This window comes from Ictalurus furcatus, chromosome 26, assembly GCF_023375685.1.
Source record: "Ictalurus furcatus strain D&B chromosome 26, Billie_1.0, whole genome shotgun sequence".
Classification (NCBI taxonomy): Eukaryota; Metazoa; Chordata; class Actinopteri; order Siluriformes; family Ictaluridae; genus Ictalurus; species Ictalurus furcatus.
Window position 1 is genome coordinate 9,733,400 of NC_071280.1, and position 18,569 is coordinate 9,751,968.

Below are 18,569 nucleotides of genomic sequence, written 5' to 3' on the forward strand. Positions count from 1 at the left end.
AGACATTTTTATTGAGATGGAACACAAGATTCTGCATGAAAAGCACCTATCCAGAAGAAAAATATTTAGCTTAAGAGCTCTTATATTCTCTTACACAACATTGTACACTTACTGCAAACAGCAACATTTAATAGCATTCATGATACAAATACAATGTAATACAAACACACAAACCAGCAAAAGAAAGTTTCTAGAAAAAAAAAAAAAAAGATTTAGCATTCAATTTAGCTTATCTAAATTTATTATCTTAAAAAAAAAAAGTTAATAATTGTACATGTGAGCAATAATTAAATTATAACCAAAATGTGAATTTACCTTGACTTTTCAGTTTCTCAATTCTTTTAAATCTTTTGGTAGAGCAAAACCATCAAATTACACAAGTGGCAAAACAACCATTGCATAATGTTTAAACATCCTCAGTTCAGAAAATATTTTCCACCAACTCCCCAAAACTCTTAGAGATGAGCGATGGCTGACACTCATTTCTTTCCTCACTGGTCATCTGTACATTCAGACATGGATCGCTCACGTTTCTCACGGGCCGTAACAAAGTTAAGCAGGTCAATGGCGGTCACTACCCCAAACACCATGTGCTTCATTATGGTGGACCCGTCTGTTAAATCTGAAAGGAAAGGACAAGGTTAGGCTACATTATTTCCAGATAAGCAGGCATGGACTTTGGATATTTAAATAAATAAAGAGATTACGCAAAAAAAAAAAAAAAAAAAAAGGAATAATAATAAAATAGTTTAGCAATATTATCAAAGCGCCACATCAGCTATTTAACAAATGTTAATCTTTATTTAAAAAAATAAATAAATAAAAAGTCTCCATTCACAACTCCATGCATGTACCTCTTGAATAACCTTTTTTTTTTTTAAGTAAATGTTGTCATTTGATAAATATAAGCTATTATTCCACATCCATTAAATCTTGTTTTACAGCTCATGATCAGAATTAAATCCAATACATTTTTATGACAAAAGGCAGTTTGTAAGTGTATACAGTGTCTATGATGTACAGAACCATTTGTATTGCAAGATATATTGCAAAGATTGGGAGAAGTCAATGGAATTTTGGGGGTGGATAATGTCCCTACATTAAGAAAAAATAAAAAATAAAAATTGCCTTGGCTTTTCCAATGCTCAAAACATTGTGGCTAGTTTCAGGGTTTTTTTTGTGTGGTTTTCAAAATTTAAATGCATGTCAGAGTAAAAGCCAAGCCACGAGGTCAAAGGAACTGCCTGCAGAGCTCAGAGACTGGACTGTGTTGAGGCACAGATCTGGGATGTTTTAGATGGGGTTTCAATTACAATACACAATTCTATGTTCATTGGTGTTTTAGATGGCTCAACAAAAGAGCTTTATTGAATGGGTGCCTGTCAATAACAGGGTTAGTTCTTTTTGCAAAACAAAACATGTTTGAAACACACATTCGGTAGTATCGAAACATGCTACATGGAGGGTTATGAGTGCTAAATAGTGGTGGGGTAGTGGTGGCTTGAGTCTCTGGGTTTCTGATCAGAAGGTTGGGGGTTCAAGCCCCAGCACTGCCAAGCTGCCACTGTTGGGCCATTGAGCAAGGCCCTTATTCCTCTCTGCTCCTGGGGTGCTGCATCATGACTGACCCTGAGCTCTGACCCAAACACCCTAACATGCTGGGGTATGCGAAGAAAAGAATCACTGTGCTGTAATGTACATGTGACCAATAAAGACTCATCATCATTAAATAGATTTTTCAGCATCAAACTGGACACATAAGTCTCAATAGCAGTCGTCTTCCGATTATTAGTACAAGTTTGAGAGCCAGGGAACAAAGCCCATTTGTTTTGGATGGTACGTCCAGAGATGACATTAACTTTATTCATGGTTAAAAAAACAAAACAAACAAAACCAAAAAAAACAAACCCTCACGAGGTCACAATGGCTTGGAGCAACATGCAACAATTACTTTCCAACTAAAATAATACGTGCTGTGCTAGACACAGACAAACTTCTCCTACCCTTGAACATCCTTATCTGGGGAGCATTTTACACTGTTACACTGATGCTGGAGTGGAAATGAAGTCATGACATTTTTAAAAGACTGAGCACTTACACTGAATCTGCTCATGCACCACCAGGGCGAAGTGATCCGTCTCCAGAATCCGAGAGAGTTTTCCGAGGTTATCAGTTAGACAAATCTGAGAAAAGGAGGTTTAGTGTTAATTCTTTTTTTTTTTTTTTTTTTGCATAGCACTGGGTACTAAGCCAATAAAGATGTCCGTGTGATAAACCTGTTTGAACTGTTTGTAGAGCACTTTGCTGACTGGATCGGATGGTTTGATTTTTCCAGCGAGCACAGAGGCTAACATGTTCCCCAGGGTGACCATACCAAGAATGACCCTAAAACACAGAGAGGAAAAACACTGAGTGAACCAACAGGTGGCACTTGTACACTTCCAAGCACCAAGTTGAAAAGTTTGTGCTTTACATCACCTTTCCCTTTTTACTAAATGATCTGAACAAATGTAGCATGCAAAAGACAGAACAGTCAGTTTCACAAGAAACTTCTCAATGCTACAAGAGAAGATTCCAAACCTTGTAGTGTAGCATTAGTGTGTGTGTGTGTGTGTGTGTGTGTGTGTGTGTGTGTGTGTGTATGTATGTATTCGGCTTATCAGAATGAATTGTACTGTTTGAATATGAAAATTCTTTGTCAAATGCAGTATTTAAAAGAACATTTTGCACCCCTGGTGTGAATGTGTGTGTATGAGCAAGTAAGACACCCACCCAGCCTCATCTACGACTGGCGCCTGGTCAAATGCCCTTTCTTTCAGAACCTTGATGGTTTTTTGACAGGTGACTGTGGGCAACACAGTGAGAGGAGCCGAAAGGTTCAAATTCTGTAACCTGAGATTCCACCACCTGAGAGAGAGAGAGAGAGAGAGAGAGAACCTTGTTCAAAATCTTCTAAAGCTAAAGCAAACACCCATACAATAACACATCACTTATGTGTCAAATTATAAAGCATGCAGTCCTTACCAGGGCTTGCTAACCATGAAGTCTTCTGCAGTGAGGAAACCCTTTTGGAACATCCAGTTGTCATTTAGGAACTTGGACCTAAATAAAATGATTCTTTTGAGCACAACTATGGACACACATACTGAACATAAATAACTGGAAAACTAAATCTCTCATCTCTAGAAAATCTCTAAAGCACTACATTCATTAGTTAGATACATGTACAACTATATTTGCATTTCGTTAACTCTGGGATGACATGTTTTTAAAAAATTAAACCCTTCCATTAGGACAATCTGATGTTTTCCATTACACAATAGAACTTGAGTGGAAGTTGGGTTAATGGTTGACGTAGTATGTTGTAGAGGAGAGCTGACTGGCGTGTTGGAATCGGCAGAGGACCAAATCAAAGAGAAATGGAGGGGGGGGGGGGGGGGGAAATGGAACACGCTTTCCCCTAGCAATGAAGGAAAACTGTAGCTTTTGCCTTGACACACTTAACTCTTTATCCTTTAATCTCCCTTTTTAAAAAATCCTCCATCACACCTCGTTTTCTCTACGATACCTTCGAATTTCTCTACTCACATGTAGTTGCGGATGGAGTCAGGAAGGATGACCACACAGCGCTGCCCTTCCTTCAGCTCTTTAGCCATCTTCACCGCTGCTGCCATGGCCGTGCCTGAACTGCCACCTAGCGACATCAGGTGCAAAATTACAAATAAAAGCAGGAGGTTGAGGCTGAATTGATTTTCACCGAGTGTCTTCTTGATGTGTTTTTTTTAAAAAAAGTGTACTGTACCACAAAGCAGGCCCTCATCTCTTATAAGCATCCGAGCCAAAGTGAACGACTCCTCATCATTGGACTTGTACCAGCTGTCCACCACCTTACAAAGAAATACACGAACACAGGGTTATGAATCGCTACCTAATAATCTTGGGTGCAACTGTAAAAAATTTAAGCTTCCCAGTAACACACAGCACTATAGTGGTTGATGTCCACAATTTTACATAGTAATATTTTCTAAATAATTAACAGTAATATTGCAATTTATATTACAAATAATCTACAAGTACCTACTGAAGGATTCCCGGCTTAAAAAAAGAAATTACATAAAAACCCCCATATTATTATTAATAATAAAAAGCACCTTACTGAAGGTGCTTATAAAATTTTATTTATATTTTTAGGAAACAGTCAATTAAACTGCAGTGAAACAAACAAGGGAACTTATTTACAGAAAAATAGTTAGAATGATAACTCACTAAAAATCACAGAACTCTACTTTAAAACAATTAAGACAGGGCATATAAAAAGACAAACTAGTCAAAAACTAAAAAACAAAACAGGTGAACTCAATAGGGCAACAAACCAGTGACTGAACAAAAACAATACAAACACAATCACATGGTATTTGGTGGATCTGGTGTTTAATTGCCAGAGGAATTAATAAGCTAGCAGGGATCACTTTTTTTTTTTTTTTAAACCATAGGGACACAGACATATCAAGAAAAGTCAATATGAGGAAACTACCTCCACAGGTTTGAATCCACAATCTGGCTCAGAGATTAAATAACAAAAAAAATACTGAAAGTTCAACAAAGCACAGTTAACATAAGAAATGAACTAAAAGATTAAAAGGTAAAATACCTAAAAAATATAAAGCACAATTGTAACGAAATTGATACTAGTTCAATTTGTTGTTTATCTGGTATTTACTGAAAGGTTTGATGACAATGTGTCACCTAAGCTATTAAGTTGGTTGGAGAGCGAAAGGAGAACGTGATCTAGAAATAATTTCCTAAAAAGCACACAGGCACTTTGACAGCAGTTTGTAGTTCTTTTAATGAGCTTTCGTGCTGAATCATCCTCACTCTGACCGCTCCAAATCTACTTTTCCTCTCTCCCGCTACTGTAAATTTGTAGCCTATTCATACTTCCTACCATTCAGGAGACAACATTACGTTGTTTGCAAAGTCACCCTACCTTTTGGGATCTTATCCAATACCGTTATCTAGAGGTATCTGTGAAAGTGGGTGTGTGTTTGCATATGGGTGTGCGCACTTCTGCAAGCATTCACTCACGGATCTGTCAAGCACAGTTGGAATGAAGTCATATCCAATGCCCTCCACCTCGTACTGAGTCTTATCCGTCTGGTTTAGCTCCTCCGGTTCAGCCAGAATCGATCCCTCTGGGTCCACAGCAATAATCTGATAAAAGGAGGCGTTGGATTATTTTTGGTCAACTTCATATATTTAACTAATTTCGACACCATTCTTTTCCTGTTAGATTCATTTATGGGTTTAGAGGTTGAAGGGCTGTATACTGTAGTATTCATAGCATCGTGGAAATTAGACAAACACTCGTAGACTCGTCCTCTCAGGTGAAGAAGTATATTACAGAAGGATGACTACAGGATAGAAGACGAGAGCGCTCTGGGGCACTTGTGCTGAACATATACACACATTATATATCATATTATAGGCACGATACACTTCTATGTACCAATAAGGAGAAGTTTGAGGCTTGGTTTCAAAGTCTCGGCAAATGTGGAGACAAACCCTTAACAGAAAAACATGTTTGTGTCTCCGTAAGCAGATAATCATCCTGTACTAATCTAAATGACATGACATGACATGACCTTAGGTGTGTATCCTTGCACAGGCATAGAACACAACTTACTGCATGACAAAAGAGAATGTCTCTCATTTTCCCCCTTTTTATCATTCTAAATGATAACCAAGACCCCCTGAAGGATAGCGAAATCACATCGGTATGGCATCAAAACATCAATCCTTTTCTTGATCCTTTTAACTGAATTAGTCATAAAACAGTCATTTTAGAAGAATGCTAAGGCTGTGTTTCCCCACCAGACATAAACATGCCCTTGGTTTATAAAGCAAATTGCTTATCTATAGTGGGTAGGTAATACTATACATGTACACACACAGTTATGTAAGGAACAATATTGTAAACATTTAATTTCATGCCATCACTTACATTAGTAGTACACTAGTTTTAGATTATGTGGAGTGTTTGCCTTACAAGTCTGTGTGAATTAGATGTTACTATAGAAACAATCAACCTTAGAATGACAATGTCAATATAAACCTGTGATCTAAATTATAGTAGAGTCATGCTTACAAAAACCACACACACCCTCTCTGAATTCAACACCGCTGTGGTATAAGGAAAACAAATACAGTTTGAACAGAAATGTTAACAGCTACAGTGTCCTCCACTAATATTGGCACCCTTGGTAAATATGAGCAAAGAAGGCTATGAAAATTTGTCTTTATTGTTTAACCTTCTGATCTTTTGTTTAAAAGAAATTCATAAAAATACTCTGCTCTCATGGAGAGCAAACAATCTTTACCTTGTTAAATATAGGTGTGCAACAATTATTGGCACCCCTATGAATTCATATGAGAAATATATTTGACGTAAATACCCATTGATATTTTAAATTTGTTTAGTACACCTGGGTGACTAGGAACAGGAAATTGTTCAACCATGACTTGCTGTTTCACAGGGGTATAAATGAGATGAGATAACATGTCGGTCAAATTCCCTTAGTCATTCATAACAATGGGTAAGACCAAGGAATACAGCTGTGATGTGCGGCGAAAGGTTGTTGAGCTTCACAAAATGTGAAATGGCGATAAGAAAATAGCACAAGCATTGAAAATGCCCATTTCCACCATCAGGGCAATACACTTACATTTATTCATTTAGCAGATGATTTTGATCAAAAAAGGGACTTACAAATGAGGAAATGCAAGCAAAGCGATACATCAAGCAGAGAATACAAGTAGTTCTACTATACAAGATTTGTAATTGAGTTCAAGAGAGGCAAAGTGCACAGAGTAGAGGTGTAAGAGCCAGTGTAATTTTATTATATTTTTTTTAAATAATTGAGAGGGGGTGGAAGCAAGTTCAGGGTTAGTTAAGCGTCCATGGAAGAGGTGGGTCTTTAGGAGTTTTTTTTTTTTTTTTTTTTTTTAAAAAAGATAGTGACGGATTGAGGTTGGACGTTCATTCTACCACTGAGGGACAGTCAGTTTAAAGGTTCTGGAAAGGGACCTTGTGCCACATTGAGTAGGCACTACCAGGCGTCTGTCGTTAACTGATTGCAGATTGCGTGAAGGAACATAAACCTCAAGGAGAGTTTTGACGTAGGGGGGTGCTGTTCCAGACAAGTTCTTGTACGTGAGCTTCAAGGCCTTGAATTTGATGCAGGCAGCTACAGGAAGCCAGTGGAGGGAGATAAAGACGGGTGTGATATGGGTTATTTTGGGCTGGTGGAAGACGAGGCATGCTGCTGCATTTTTAATTCATCTGAAGGGCAATAATTGTGAAGTTTCAGTCAAATTGAAATGTTATGAATTAACCTGGAAACGGACTCGTGTCTATATTGTCTCAACGCACTGTGAAGATGGTTCGAGCAGGCCAAAAAAAAAAAAAAAAAAAAAAAAAAAGCACCTCTACGCTCATCCAAAAAACAAACTCATGCATCTTCAGGTTGGCAGACACTACTGGAACTTCAAATGGAATCGCGTTCTATGGTCAGATGAAACCAAAATACAGCTTTTTGGCAATAAACACCAGAGGTGGTTTTGGCGCACACAGAGAGGTAGCCATATGGAAAAGTTCCTCAGGTACACGGTTAAATATGGTGGTGACTAATGTTTTGGGGCTGTTTTTCTGCCAGAGGACCTGGACATTTTGTTAAGATACATGGCATTATGGACTATCAAATATCAACAGATATTAAATGAAAACCTGACTGCCTCTGCTAGAAAGCGTAAAATGGGCCGTGGTTGGATCTTCCAGCAGAACAATGATCCAACACGCACATTAAAATCAACACAGAAATGGTTTACTGACCACAAAATCAAGATCCTGTCATGGCCATCCCAGTCCCCTGATTTCAACCAAATAGAAAACCTGTGGGGTGAATTGAATAGGAGAGTCCACCAGCATGGACCTCGAAACTTGAAGGATCTGGAGAGATTCTGTATGGAGGAACGGTCTCAGATCCCTTGCTATGTATTCGCCAACCTCATAGGAGAAGAATCAGAGCTGTTATCTTGGTAAAGGGAGGTAGCACAAAGTACTGACTAAAAGGGTGCCAATAATTGTTGCACACCTATATTTAACAAAGATTTTTAAACCTGTGTTGTGTTTGCAATCGTTTGATATCCATGGGAGTACTTTTGTGATTTTTTTTTTTTAAACAAAAAGATCAAAAGGTTAAACAATAAAGACAATTTTTCACAGCCTTCTTTGCTCATATTTACCAAGGGTGCCAATATTAGTGGAGGGCACTGTATGTCTCAGTTGTAAATAACAAGCGTCATCATCTTAGTACAATGTATAAATAAATATAAAAACAAACAAACAAACAAAAAAAAAAAAAGTATGACTGTATGCATTATATAACTGCAAATATATAAAAATGAACAAATAGCAAATTAAGCATTCTACAGCTCTCCTGAAATCTGGTGTCCCAGATTACACATACGAGGTGTTAGCATTTACCTTAATGTTGGGGCATTTCTCCTTCAGCTTGCGGGCTACGCCAGTGATGGTGCCCCCAGTGCCAGCTCCTGCTACCAGCATGTCCACTTGTCCTATGCAAAGAGACAGATCTTAGAAGTGCCTTTAACACAAAGTTGTGAAGTCTAGGAGTAAATAAGTGTAAACACAAACAAAGGGGAAATTTCTAGGTGTAGTGCGAGGTGAGGAACACTTTGAGAAGTGCACTGGCTTGGTGTAGGAAAGTGATGCTAACCATCGCACTGCTCTAAGATTTCCTCGGCCGTGGTGTCGTAGTGAGCCAGGGGGTTGCTGGGATTGCGGTACTGATCCAGGATGTGAGAATTAGGGATTTCGTTCTTCAGGCGCCAAGCCACACCAACATGAGACTCTGGGGAATCAAAACGGGCGCTGGTGGGTGTGCGGACTATCTCCGCTCCCAGAGCTCTCAACACGTCCACCTAAACACACAATGTTTATTTTATTATAATAACATCTGTTAATACGCTTCATATCAACTATTGAACATCTGTAGATGGCTGTACCTTTTCCATACTCATTTTTTCAGGCATGACGATGATGCAGCGGTAGCCCTTCACAGCGGCAGCCAGAGCAAGACCAATACCTGACCGAACAGGGTGCACAGGTCAAACCAAATAGTAAAATATTCGATTTCAGCAGTCAGTAGACACACGCATGCTCTCTCTCGCGCAAACACACGCACACTGATTACCAGTGTTTCCAGAAGTAGGCTCTATGATGGTATCTCCAGGTTTGAGGATGCCTGCTCTCTCTGCATCCTCAACCATGCGAAGACTGATCCGGTCTTTAACACTGCCGCCAGCATTGAAGAACTCGCACTTTGCCACTACACACACACACACACACACACACACACACACACACACACACACACTCTAAACTGCTGAACTAAGTAACATTGAAATGTGCCATTTTACAGCAAGTAGTCTTGACTTCCTACTCACAAAGCTCACACTTGAGTCCATAGGTCTTGGTGATCTTGTTGATGCGTACCATCGGCGTATCCCCAATTTTTCTGAGGATGTTGGGCAAGATACTCGGACTATTTGTCCTTTAAAATGGTAAAAATAAATCAATAAATAAAAGTGTTCACTGAGAACATAAGGCAAAATAAAAGGACTTTGCTGGTACACTATGGGGTCAAACAAAAACAATGACACACTGTATAAACTACTGCAGGCTGAGAAACTTAGCTTTCAAACCAGACGACTGGCTTGTTGAAACCTGCAAACGCTCAAGTTACTTTCATGGCTTAATGAAAATAAAAACTTAGCAGGAGCATGTTCCATCTAGTTCAACAGGCTTGACTGGTCAACATCATAGATAAATGGAAACAGTAACAGGGAAACAGCAGTAAAACATTAAAGGAGTAAACATGTATAATTTCTAAAGCCAGTTTTAGACATGTAATTTTTTTTAAATTTAAAAACCACAATGTAAAGCTGCTTGAGGAAAAACTGATTGGAAAAATTGGCATGCACAGAGTTCTCTCATTTCAGGGCTCCATTTCCATTTTTCTGGCCAAGGATATACTGGCCAAAGGAAAAAAATAAATAAATAATTAACAGACAGAGGCGTGAGGCTGAGTTGGGAATTAAAGAAAAGCCTTTAAATGGACTCTGATAGTCACACTGCAGCCTTTCAATATGTTGTGCAAGAGTCCTTAGAAAGGGAAAAAAAATGAAGTTTATTAATACTCACTATATTAATCAATTACAGTGAGGGGAATTAAGTATTCGGACACTTTTGTGTTTGTCATTTAATAAACTTTCAGTGCACATATCCACTTCAAAATTAGTTACGAGGATCCCACTGATGGCTATGGATGTCAATGGGATACAAGTCATAGATTGGCTAGGCATGCAAGCCCTTCTTGAAAAAAAATAATAAAAAAAAAATAAAATAATTGGTCCCCCTTTGTTGCAGTAACAGCCACTGTTTTGAGAAAGCTTTGCGCTAGATTCTGAAGCGTGGCTGTCGGAATTTCTGCCCATTCAGCCACAATTGCACGACATGGGGTGCAGTCAGCGTATAATTAAGAATTTTATGCTTACGAATTATACGGAATAGTCAATTAGTCTAGAAAACTACAGTTCCTGGACTTCTTACTAACTTTCTTAAAATCCTAAAACTGTCCGCTACTGAACCAAATCTGTAGGAATCTGAATGTTGCTCACCTGATTGCATGTATGTGTGGGGAATCAGTGTGCGGTGCTCCCAGGCTCCATGTGCACTTGCTGGGAAGGTCAGGACGGATCCATTTCTCAATGTCATTCTCGGTACTTTCATTCCCATTTGTTTGGAACAGTCCATCACTGGTGCTAGTGCTGGTCTTTTTGCCAGCAAAGGGGCAGACAGGTTTGGAGAGATCGTTCTCTTTAGTGGAAGGCACTGAAGGCATGATTCACTGTAGAAAGCAAGAGGGTCGTTTCAGTTACTTGGAATCTACAGATTGAAAGATGCTAAAGAAAAACAAACTTGTTTTAAAAAAATTTATATATAAATTTTTTTTTCCCCCCAAAATTGTGGTTTGGAGCCAGCTTCTTTTTACTAATTACATTACTCACTCTAGCTACAGACATATTACACACTGAAAGTTTGGAAACAAAGGAAGTTATTTCACATCATTCCCATATTGCATAATGGTTTTACAAGGAAAATTACATCACACCCTTTCCCTGGTTTTAGGTCACAGTGTGCTGATCTATGAACTCTGGTTTATAATGGGGGGGGGGGGGGGTCATTTTTAGAGAGCAAGCCTCTGATCAAAAAAAAAAAATAAAAAAAATTTTGAATCTAGCCATAACATTTTAACAATCTGCTTACATTTGCTTTATTTCTCTCTCTCTTTTTATATATAAATATTGCCATACAGGTAATAATTAAATCCAACAAGGACATTCAGCACTGTGAATGTTTACATAGCCATACAACCTGGCTAATTCTCCACCTGTGGATTTTTTTTTTTTATCAGTGACTGGTGAAACATTTTAATTCTTGCCTTGGCTGGGATAACTTTACTAGATAGAAGCTAACTGAATGGAAATGATCTGTATTTAACGCACTGTTACAGCTGTGCAAACTTAGCTCCCCGCGCCCAGCTCTGAGAAAACACGTCTCACTCGACTGCCTTGACACAAACTGACCAGAGGGCAAGGTCAGCACATCGGTGTCTCTGCCTACCTAAACAGTTACTTTCCAAATGAAACATAAGGGAATCTATTTAAGCATGAGAATACTGTATGTGATTAATACAGTATCATCGTACTACACCATTAATATCACTGTATCGTCTTCATTGGCTTGTGAACACAAAGGGACTGCATGGAAGCGAACTATGAGTAACGTGCTGAGAGTAGCACACAGCAGCTGGTTAGACAGCTTTGAAAAAACACGTCTCACTTTGTTCATGCCTCCGTCTCCTTAGAAATAACACATGCCAGTGCCCATTTTGAGAGTCAGTGGGGCAGTAGGAATATAGTTCTAACCCTTAAGTATCATTAATGTGTGGAGAAGAAATATAAAGGATGTTTATGGCATGCCAATTTGATTAGAAAATTTTAACTGCTATAGTACAGTATAACTGCCACACACACACACACGGTAGCTACAGTGTTTTCTGTAATTTGGAGTTCAGTGTTTGCTGTACACATCATTTCTGCATTGGATTTCTCATTAATAGGGCATTGAGTATTGCTGGAAAATGATGAGTAAGAAAATAAGCTCTTGCTATTCTTATTAATTCATATTTTTTTTTCCCTTTTATTTATTTATTTATTTATTTATTTATAAAAAGTTTACCACAAAACCAGGCCATTATTTTTGATTTTTAAAACTGTTGTTAAAATGGAGGTGAAAGAAACGACATCACTGAAGTCACCCTGTGACTTTATTATGCCTGACAACTGCTCATTTCTCAATAATAAATAAATCAATCAATAAATAAATAAGCTCCATCACTTCGCACGTATTAACGCATTTCAACATAGACATTTTACATCTGTTACAGAGTGCACTTTTCCTTTAAGGTTAAAAGCACATCTAGTGTGCCCCCCACCCCACTTCTAGCACTTCTTGGTCACAGCAACTAAATACTGTACAGGAACAGACATTGGAAAGGAGAGGAAGTTCAAGACAAGACCGCAAAAAAATAAAAATAAAAATAAATAAAAAATAAATAAATAAATAAATAAATAAATAAATAAATAAAGTGTGTCTCATATAGCTAATGTGTGTTCATGGGTACTGCGTCATGGCATAAACACCTTGCATAAGCTGTTGTCTTACAAAATATAGGCCTTTAAAAGGTCTAAATTGTAGACTGACACACACGTCACTGCTGGCCTTGATCGAGACCCAAAGCAAACACACAAACTGCAGGACAGTACACACAGTCATACAAAGTGCAGGCCAAGAAAACTGATCACAATATTATGAAGTTGTACATTGTGTGTAGTTAGCCCGAATGCAGTATAACTGAAGGGAATTAACCGAATCAGCTACATTCGAAAATAAAATAACATTTCACACTATGGAATTTAACCAGCATACAGGATCACGGTCTACTTAATGACACCCCATTAACAGCCAATCATTTTTGAGACTCTTCCAAAGTGTCAGTCATTGTGGACAACTGGAAATGCTAAAAAAATAAAAATCCAACACCACAGGTTAGAGACTGCTTGTGAAATTGCACAGATGTCTATCCAGGTGTGAAAATTATAAGCTTGATCATAAAACATTAGGCATTTTAACGTGGAATTTTTCTTACACGTGGAGGAAGATAAACATCCGAACAGAAAAATAAATGTGTGGCAGCTATAAAGGACTTATTTAACCAAGGTCCTCATGTAAAAACTAAGTTTTTGTGCTTATAAATAAATCACGATATTTAAGCTACGGTTAGTTTTCCTGAGGAGGTTCGAGAAGGTCGTTTGTATGAGATTAGATATTTGAATAATTTGTCTTAATTAGCAGGAGTGTAAATGGAAAAAGCAGTTGTGAGAGCATACACCCCTGTGAAGCACCAGTGCCAAGCATGCTGATGCTGGACGTGAATGTTTCTAGCCTCACCTGCTGCTTCCTGGCGGTCAGGAAGTTGGTAATCAACTAGCAAAGTGAAGCGGGGCTGTGAGGTCCTTCAGGTTGACAAACACCATTCTCTCGAAGACTTCAAGAGGATGGTGGTATTTTAATCAGCATACACTGATCACCCAGAATGTTTTGTAGGTCCACCTTGTGCCACCAAAACAGCCCTGACCCGCTGAGGCATGGACTCCACCAGATTGCTGAAAGTATGCTGTGGAATCTGGCACCAAGACGTTAGCAGCAGATCATTTAAGTCCTGTAAGTTGTGAGGTAGGGCCTCCATGGAGCAGACTTTTTGTCTAGCACATTCCACAGATGCTTGATCAGATAGAGATCTGGGGAATTTGGAGGACAAGTCAACACCTTGAATTGTTTGTCGTGTTCCTCAAACCATTCCTGAACAATTTTTGCAGTGGCAGGGCGCATTATCCTGCTGAAAGAGGCCACTGCCGTTAGGGAATACAGCTCCTATGAAGGTGTGTACTTGGTCTGCAAAAGTGTTTAGGTAGGTGGTACAATATGCTGTGGGATCGGACCAGACGGGCTAGCCTTCGCTCTTCATCTGCATCAATGGCCCTTGGGCACCCATGACCCTGCTGCTGGTGGTTCACCTGTTGTCCTTCCTTGGACCACTTTGGTAGGTACTACCCACTGCATACCGGGAACACCCCACAAGACCTGCAGTTCTTGAGATGCTCTGACCCAGCCATCTAGCCATTAGAATTTGGCCTTTGAAAGGGTCACTCCGATTCTTACACTTACCCATTTTTCCTGTTGCCAACACATCAACTTCAAGAACTGACTGTTCACTTGTTGCCCAATATATATTCCACCCCTAATGCCTATGAGATAATCAAATGTTATTCACATCACCTGTACATGGTTTTAATGTTATGGCTGATCAGTGTATGCGCGGTATGTGCTATGACATCACACCCAAATCATTTTCTTTCTACAGACAATGCATGTTGATTACAATAATATATACCACAGCACTGTAAAGTGATTGAATCAGAAGGTGTTGATTAAATTTCTGTAACAGCACCCTCAGCACCCCAGGTTCCTGCATCCTTGCTAGTATGATGGCTCTATGATGGTTGCTCTACTCATTCAGGTCATCAGCCAGTTGTTGATTTCCAACTGAGTGAGATGGAAGTCTCCTTAGGTATTGAAGGACTTTCCAAACTGCCTCATATTTGTTGGATAATAACTTGCTTTTTGGATTGGTTCCCTTTAGCTACTCGCAGTTCCTTAGGCATCGTGTTCCAATTCCAGCTGTACAGGACCTCCTCTTCTGCGGAGTATGAGGACACGGTGAAAGTATGAGGACACGGTGGCGGAAAGTTCCAGTCACTCCAGTCACTGTGAAGAAACCAGTGCTGAAGCTCCAGTTTTGCCTCACAGGTCTATTTGTACATAGTGTTCACACAGGCTTGAAGCAGGATGTAAATATTTACCAGAAGAAACCACGACGGGTTTCAGTAAAACACAAGACTTTGGAGTGTCTTCATTTGTTCAGTTGAGGAGCTGCAGCTTGTCCATTTTGTTGTGAGGAGATGTAAACACAGGAGTGCGGCTTGCGCACGCACACTGTTTGTCAGACTCAGACACACACACACAGTCTCACACACATTCTTTCAAACACACACACACACACACACACACTCATATAGCAATCAAACACATTCACGCGCGCGCTCTCTCTCTCTCTCTCTCTCTCACACACACACAGCCTCTCAACTCTCCCCTCAGTTCCTTCAGAGTAGATGATCAAAATACTCATTGATTTGTATAACGTGTGGCAAGAAAATCACTCAGAACAGTCCAGTGCTCTGGTGTATATGACTAGAGTAATGCACAAAACCTACCAAAGCTACAGACAGCGTCCAATCGAGGCAGCCATCCACTGCTTACTACATTTCCTATTATATTACTGATTAAAACAGTACTAAATTTAGTAATCCAGCCATGGCATGGACACAGGAGTCACATAACCCCCACACATTCCCAGATCCTGAACCGGACGGGCTTTAGGACCCGGGAAGAACAGGGACAATAGCCATGTGCGTCCGAGGAAACAACGAAATCCTCCAAATCTGTAAAATCCTTTTACACTCTCGTTTCCATAAAGCTATTCAACTCATTCACTCAAAATATTCCTGTAGGTGTGAAAAAAAGAAAGACTTTCCGGAATATGTCCGAGAGCAGCCCAGTGACCGCGGGCACGTGCAGTAAATGCTCATTTAACATCACCATCAGTCATAGTCTTCATTTTCATCATCACCATTTTCATCCTCCTCATCATCCTCCTCATCATCCTCATCATGTGCTCAGTGCAAAGCTGCTGAAACTATCAGGCTTCAAGACTGTAATTTTCCACTAGGTTATCTTACAGCCTCAGCAACAAATCATATTTATATATGCATTTTAAAAATCACTGATGTACACCCTGCCATCAGTAAGATTTTATATAGTCGAAGACAGAAATAGTTACTGAATAGCAACAAATCGCAATAGGGAATGAAACGTACTGCATGCAGTCAAATATTAGCCTTAATAACATTTTATTTTATCTCTCATTCAATTATATACAAATCTCATTTTCAGTAATGTCCTACATATTTAATTTCCTCACTCCATCAATGAAGAAAAAGCTGGTTTACCTTGAAGTGCAGAGATTGGAGGTTAAAGTGATAAGAAAAAGCCGAGTCGCACAGATTTGACCAGAATGAGCAGAGTAAACGCGAGTCTTCACATTTAAAGGGAAGGAAGAGGGTGGGGGGGGGGGGGGGGGGAAACGAGCGGTGACGTCACGCTCAAACCGGAAGCAAAGTTCCTCCAAAATTATAATTTTTTCGCTTTATAATCATCTATCTAAAATAATTTGAAGTAAATTAACGTTTGTCACCTATTCAAACGTTCAAAGTGCATCACAAATTTGTTACATTTTACTGACTGTTTTCCAGCGGAAAATTTTAGCCGTGCTGTGATTGGCTGAAATGAAGGCGTGTAAATGACGATCGGGCCACGCCCACATGTGCAAATGAAGACAAATATGGAGCCAAAAAAAGAACAGAACCCAAATGTAGAGCCGTGTTCATTACACAGGGTATTAACTAACAGTTGGGAAAGGGGCAAAACAGTTTGAAAGATTTAAAAATAATAATAATAATAATAATAATAATAATAATAATAATAAGTATGCACAAGAACAATAGTAGTGCTTTTCAAGCACCACTAATAATATTTTTAGATACATTATGTATACATATACTATGCTTATTTTCCAGCTACACTCACTGACCACTTTAGTAAGTATACCTACTACATACACTATATGGCCAAACCTATGTGGACACCCGACCATCTCACCCATATGTGAGTCTTCCCTAAACTGTTCTTACAAAGTTGAAAGCACACAGTTGTATAGAACGACTTGGTATGCTGTAGCTTTACAAATTCCCTTCACTAGAACTAAGAAGTTTGCCAAGGTTGGAGTGGAAAAACTTGAGTGGTCTGCACAGAGCCTTGACCTCAACCGTTCCCCACTGAACACCTTTGGGAGGAACTGGAACGCTGACTGCACTCCAGACCTCCTCACCCACCATCAGTGTGTGACCTCAGTAATGAACACAAATCCCCACAGCCACACTCCAAAATCTAGTGGAAAGCCTTCCCTGAAGGTGGAAGTTATTGTAAGAGTAAAGGGGGACTAAATCTGGAATGTGATGTTAAAAACACACATATGGGTGTTATGGTCAGGTGTCCCTATAACTTTTGGCCATATACTGTAGGTGCACATTTTTGGTACACAATTATTAAGTGTAGCACATATTTTGCTATACACAATTTGTCATCCACATCTGTTAATGTTAAAGAACCACCAGATTGCCCTTTATCAGTGGTCAGTTTCAACCCACAGGTTTTCTGCTGGATGGATCCATTTGGTTGGTAGACTGTTCTCAACCCAGCAATGACACAAAGCTGTGTATAAACCTTAACAACATAATGAAATTTGCCAAGCTGAGCAAAATAAGTGACTGCATCTTTTAAGATGTTGTGATGGTGTCACATAATGGGTTGCTGTTACACATCAGCTAATTTGTGGGAATTTGTGGGAAAATCATATAAAATCTAACCATGCTTAGCATGTATCTCAGATAGGATTTGATATTTTCTACCCAAATCCACATTCAATAACAGACCTTTGGTGAAGTCAGATTTTTCTTGTTGTAACTTCTTGTTTGTGTAAGCCACAAAACACAGATGATCTCAATTAGAATATCGTGGAAAAGTTCATTTGTTCCCATAATTTAATTATTTCTATTATGATATAATATTCCTAGTGCCACTAAGTGAAATATTTTAAAGCTTTTTTGTTTTAATCTTGATGATTACAGCTTACAGCTCATGGAAATCAAAAATCCAGTACCTCAAAATATTATGATAAAGAATTTATAATACAGAAATGGTGACCTGAAAATTATGTTAATTTATGCACTCAGTACTCGGTCTGGGCTTTAATCCTTTTACACAAATTGCTGCATCAATGAGGCATGGCATGGAGGCGATCAGCCTGTGGCACTGCTGAGGTGTTTGTGCTGGAAGCCCAGGTTGCTTTGATAGCAGCCTTCAGCTCGTCTGTATTGTCGGGTCTGGTGTCTCTCATAGATTCTCTATGGGGTTCAGGTCAGGCGAGTTGGTTGGCCAATCAAGCACAGTAGTGTTACTCAATGGTGGTTACTCATGGTTACCCATGGACAGAAAACCAGTTACTAGTAGTTTTGGCACTGTGGGCAGGTGTGAGTCCTGCTGGAAAAGGAAATCAGCATCTCCATAAAGCTCGTCAGCAGATGGAAGCATGAAGTTCTCTAAAATCTCCTGGTAGATGCTGCATCGA

General features: G+C 39.2%; 1 protein-coding gene across 2 annotated transcripts; it reads right to left on the bottom strand.

The window, feature by feature from the left end:
• Positions 1 to 112: 112 nt before the first annotated feature.
• cbsa (cystathionine beta-synthase a) lies at positions 113 to 16,417 on the bottom strand. 2 transcript variants are annotated; one of them, XM_053615473.1, is made up of 15 exons: positions 16,333 to 16,417; positions 10,759 to 10,988; positions 9,526 to 9,632; positions 9,273 to 9,407; positions 9,085 to 9,164; positions 8,796 to 9,000; positions 8,543 to 8,634; positions 5,086 to 5,211; positions 3,803 to 3,887; positions 3,589 to 3,694; positions 3,025 to 3,102; positions 2,773 to 2,907; positions 2,277 to 2,385; positions 2,099 to 2,183; positions 113 to 622 (listed from the first exon to the last, which is right to left on the bottom strand). In XM_053615473.1, exons 2-15 carry the CDS (start codon positions 10,980 to 10,982, stop codon positions 492 to 494), a joined length of 1,698 nt encoding a protein of 565 aa, XP_053471448.1. In that variant the 5' UTR covers positions 10,983 to 10,988; positions 16,333 to 16,417; the 3' UTR covers positions 113 to 491. The 2 variants fall into 2 exon arrangements, with proteins under 2 accessions (XP_053471448.1, XP_053471447.1); XM_053615472.1 differs by lacking the exon at positions 16,333 to 16,417 and adding an exon at positions 13,655 to 14,684.
• Between the last annotated feature and the right edge of the window lie 2,152 nt (positions 16,418 to 18,569).

Bases quoted from the DNA above. Each gene is read 5' to 3' on its own strand.
- cbsa (XM_053615473.1), bottom strand. From the start codon at position 10,982: ATGCCTTCAGTGCCTTCCACTAAAGAGAACGATCTCTCCAAACCTGTC. The intron at 3,103-3,588 runs GTGAGTAGAGAA...CATTTTATTTAG, and splicing joins GACTCCATCCGCAACTACAT to GTCCAAGTTCCTAAATGACA. The intron at 623-2,098 runs GTAAGTGCTCAG...CTTTCCTTTCAG, and splicing joins GGTGCATGAGCAGATTCAGT to ATTTAACAGACGGGTCCACC.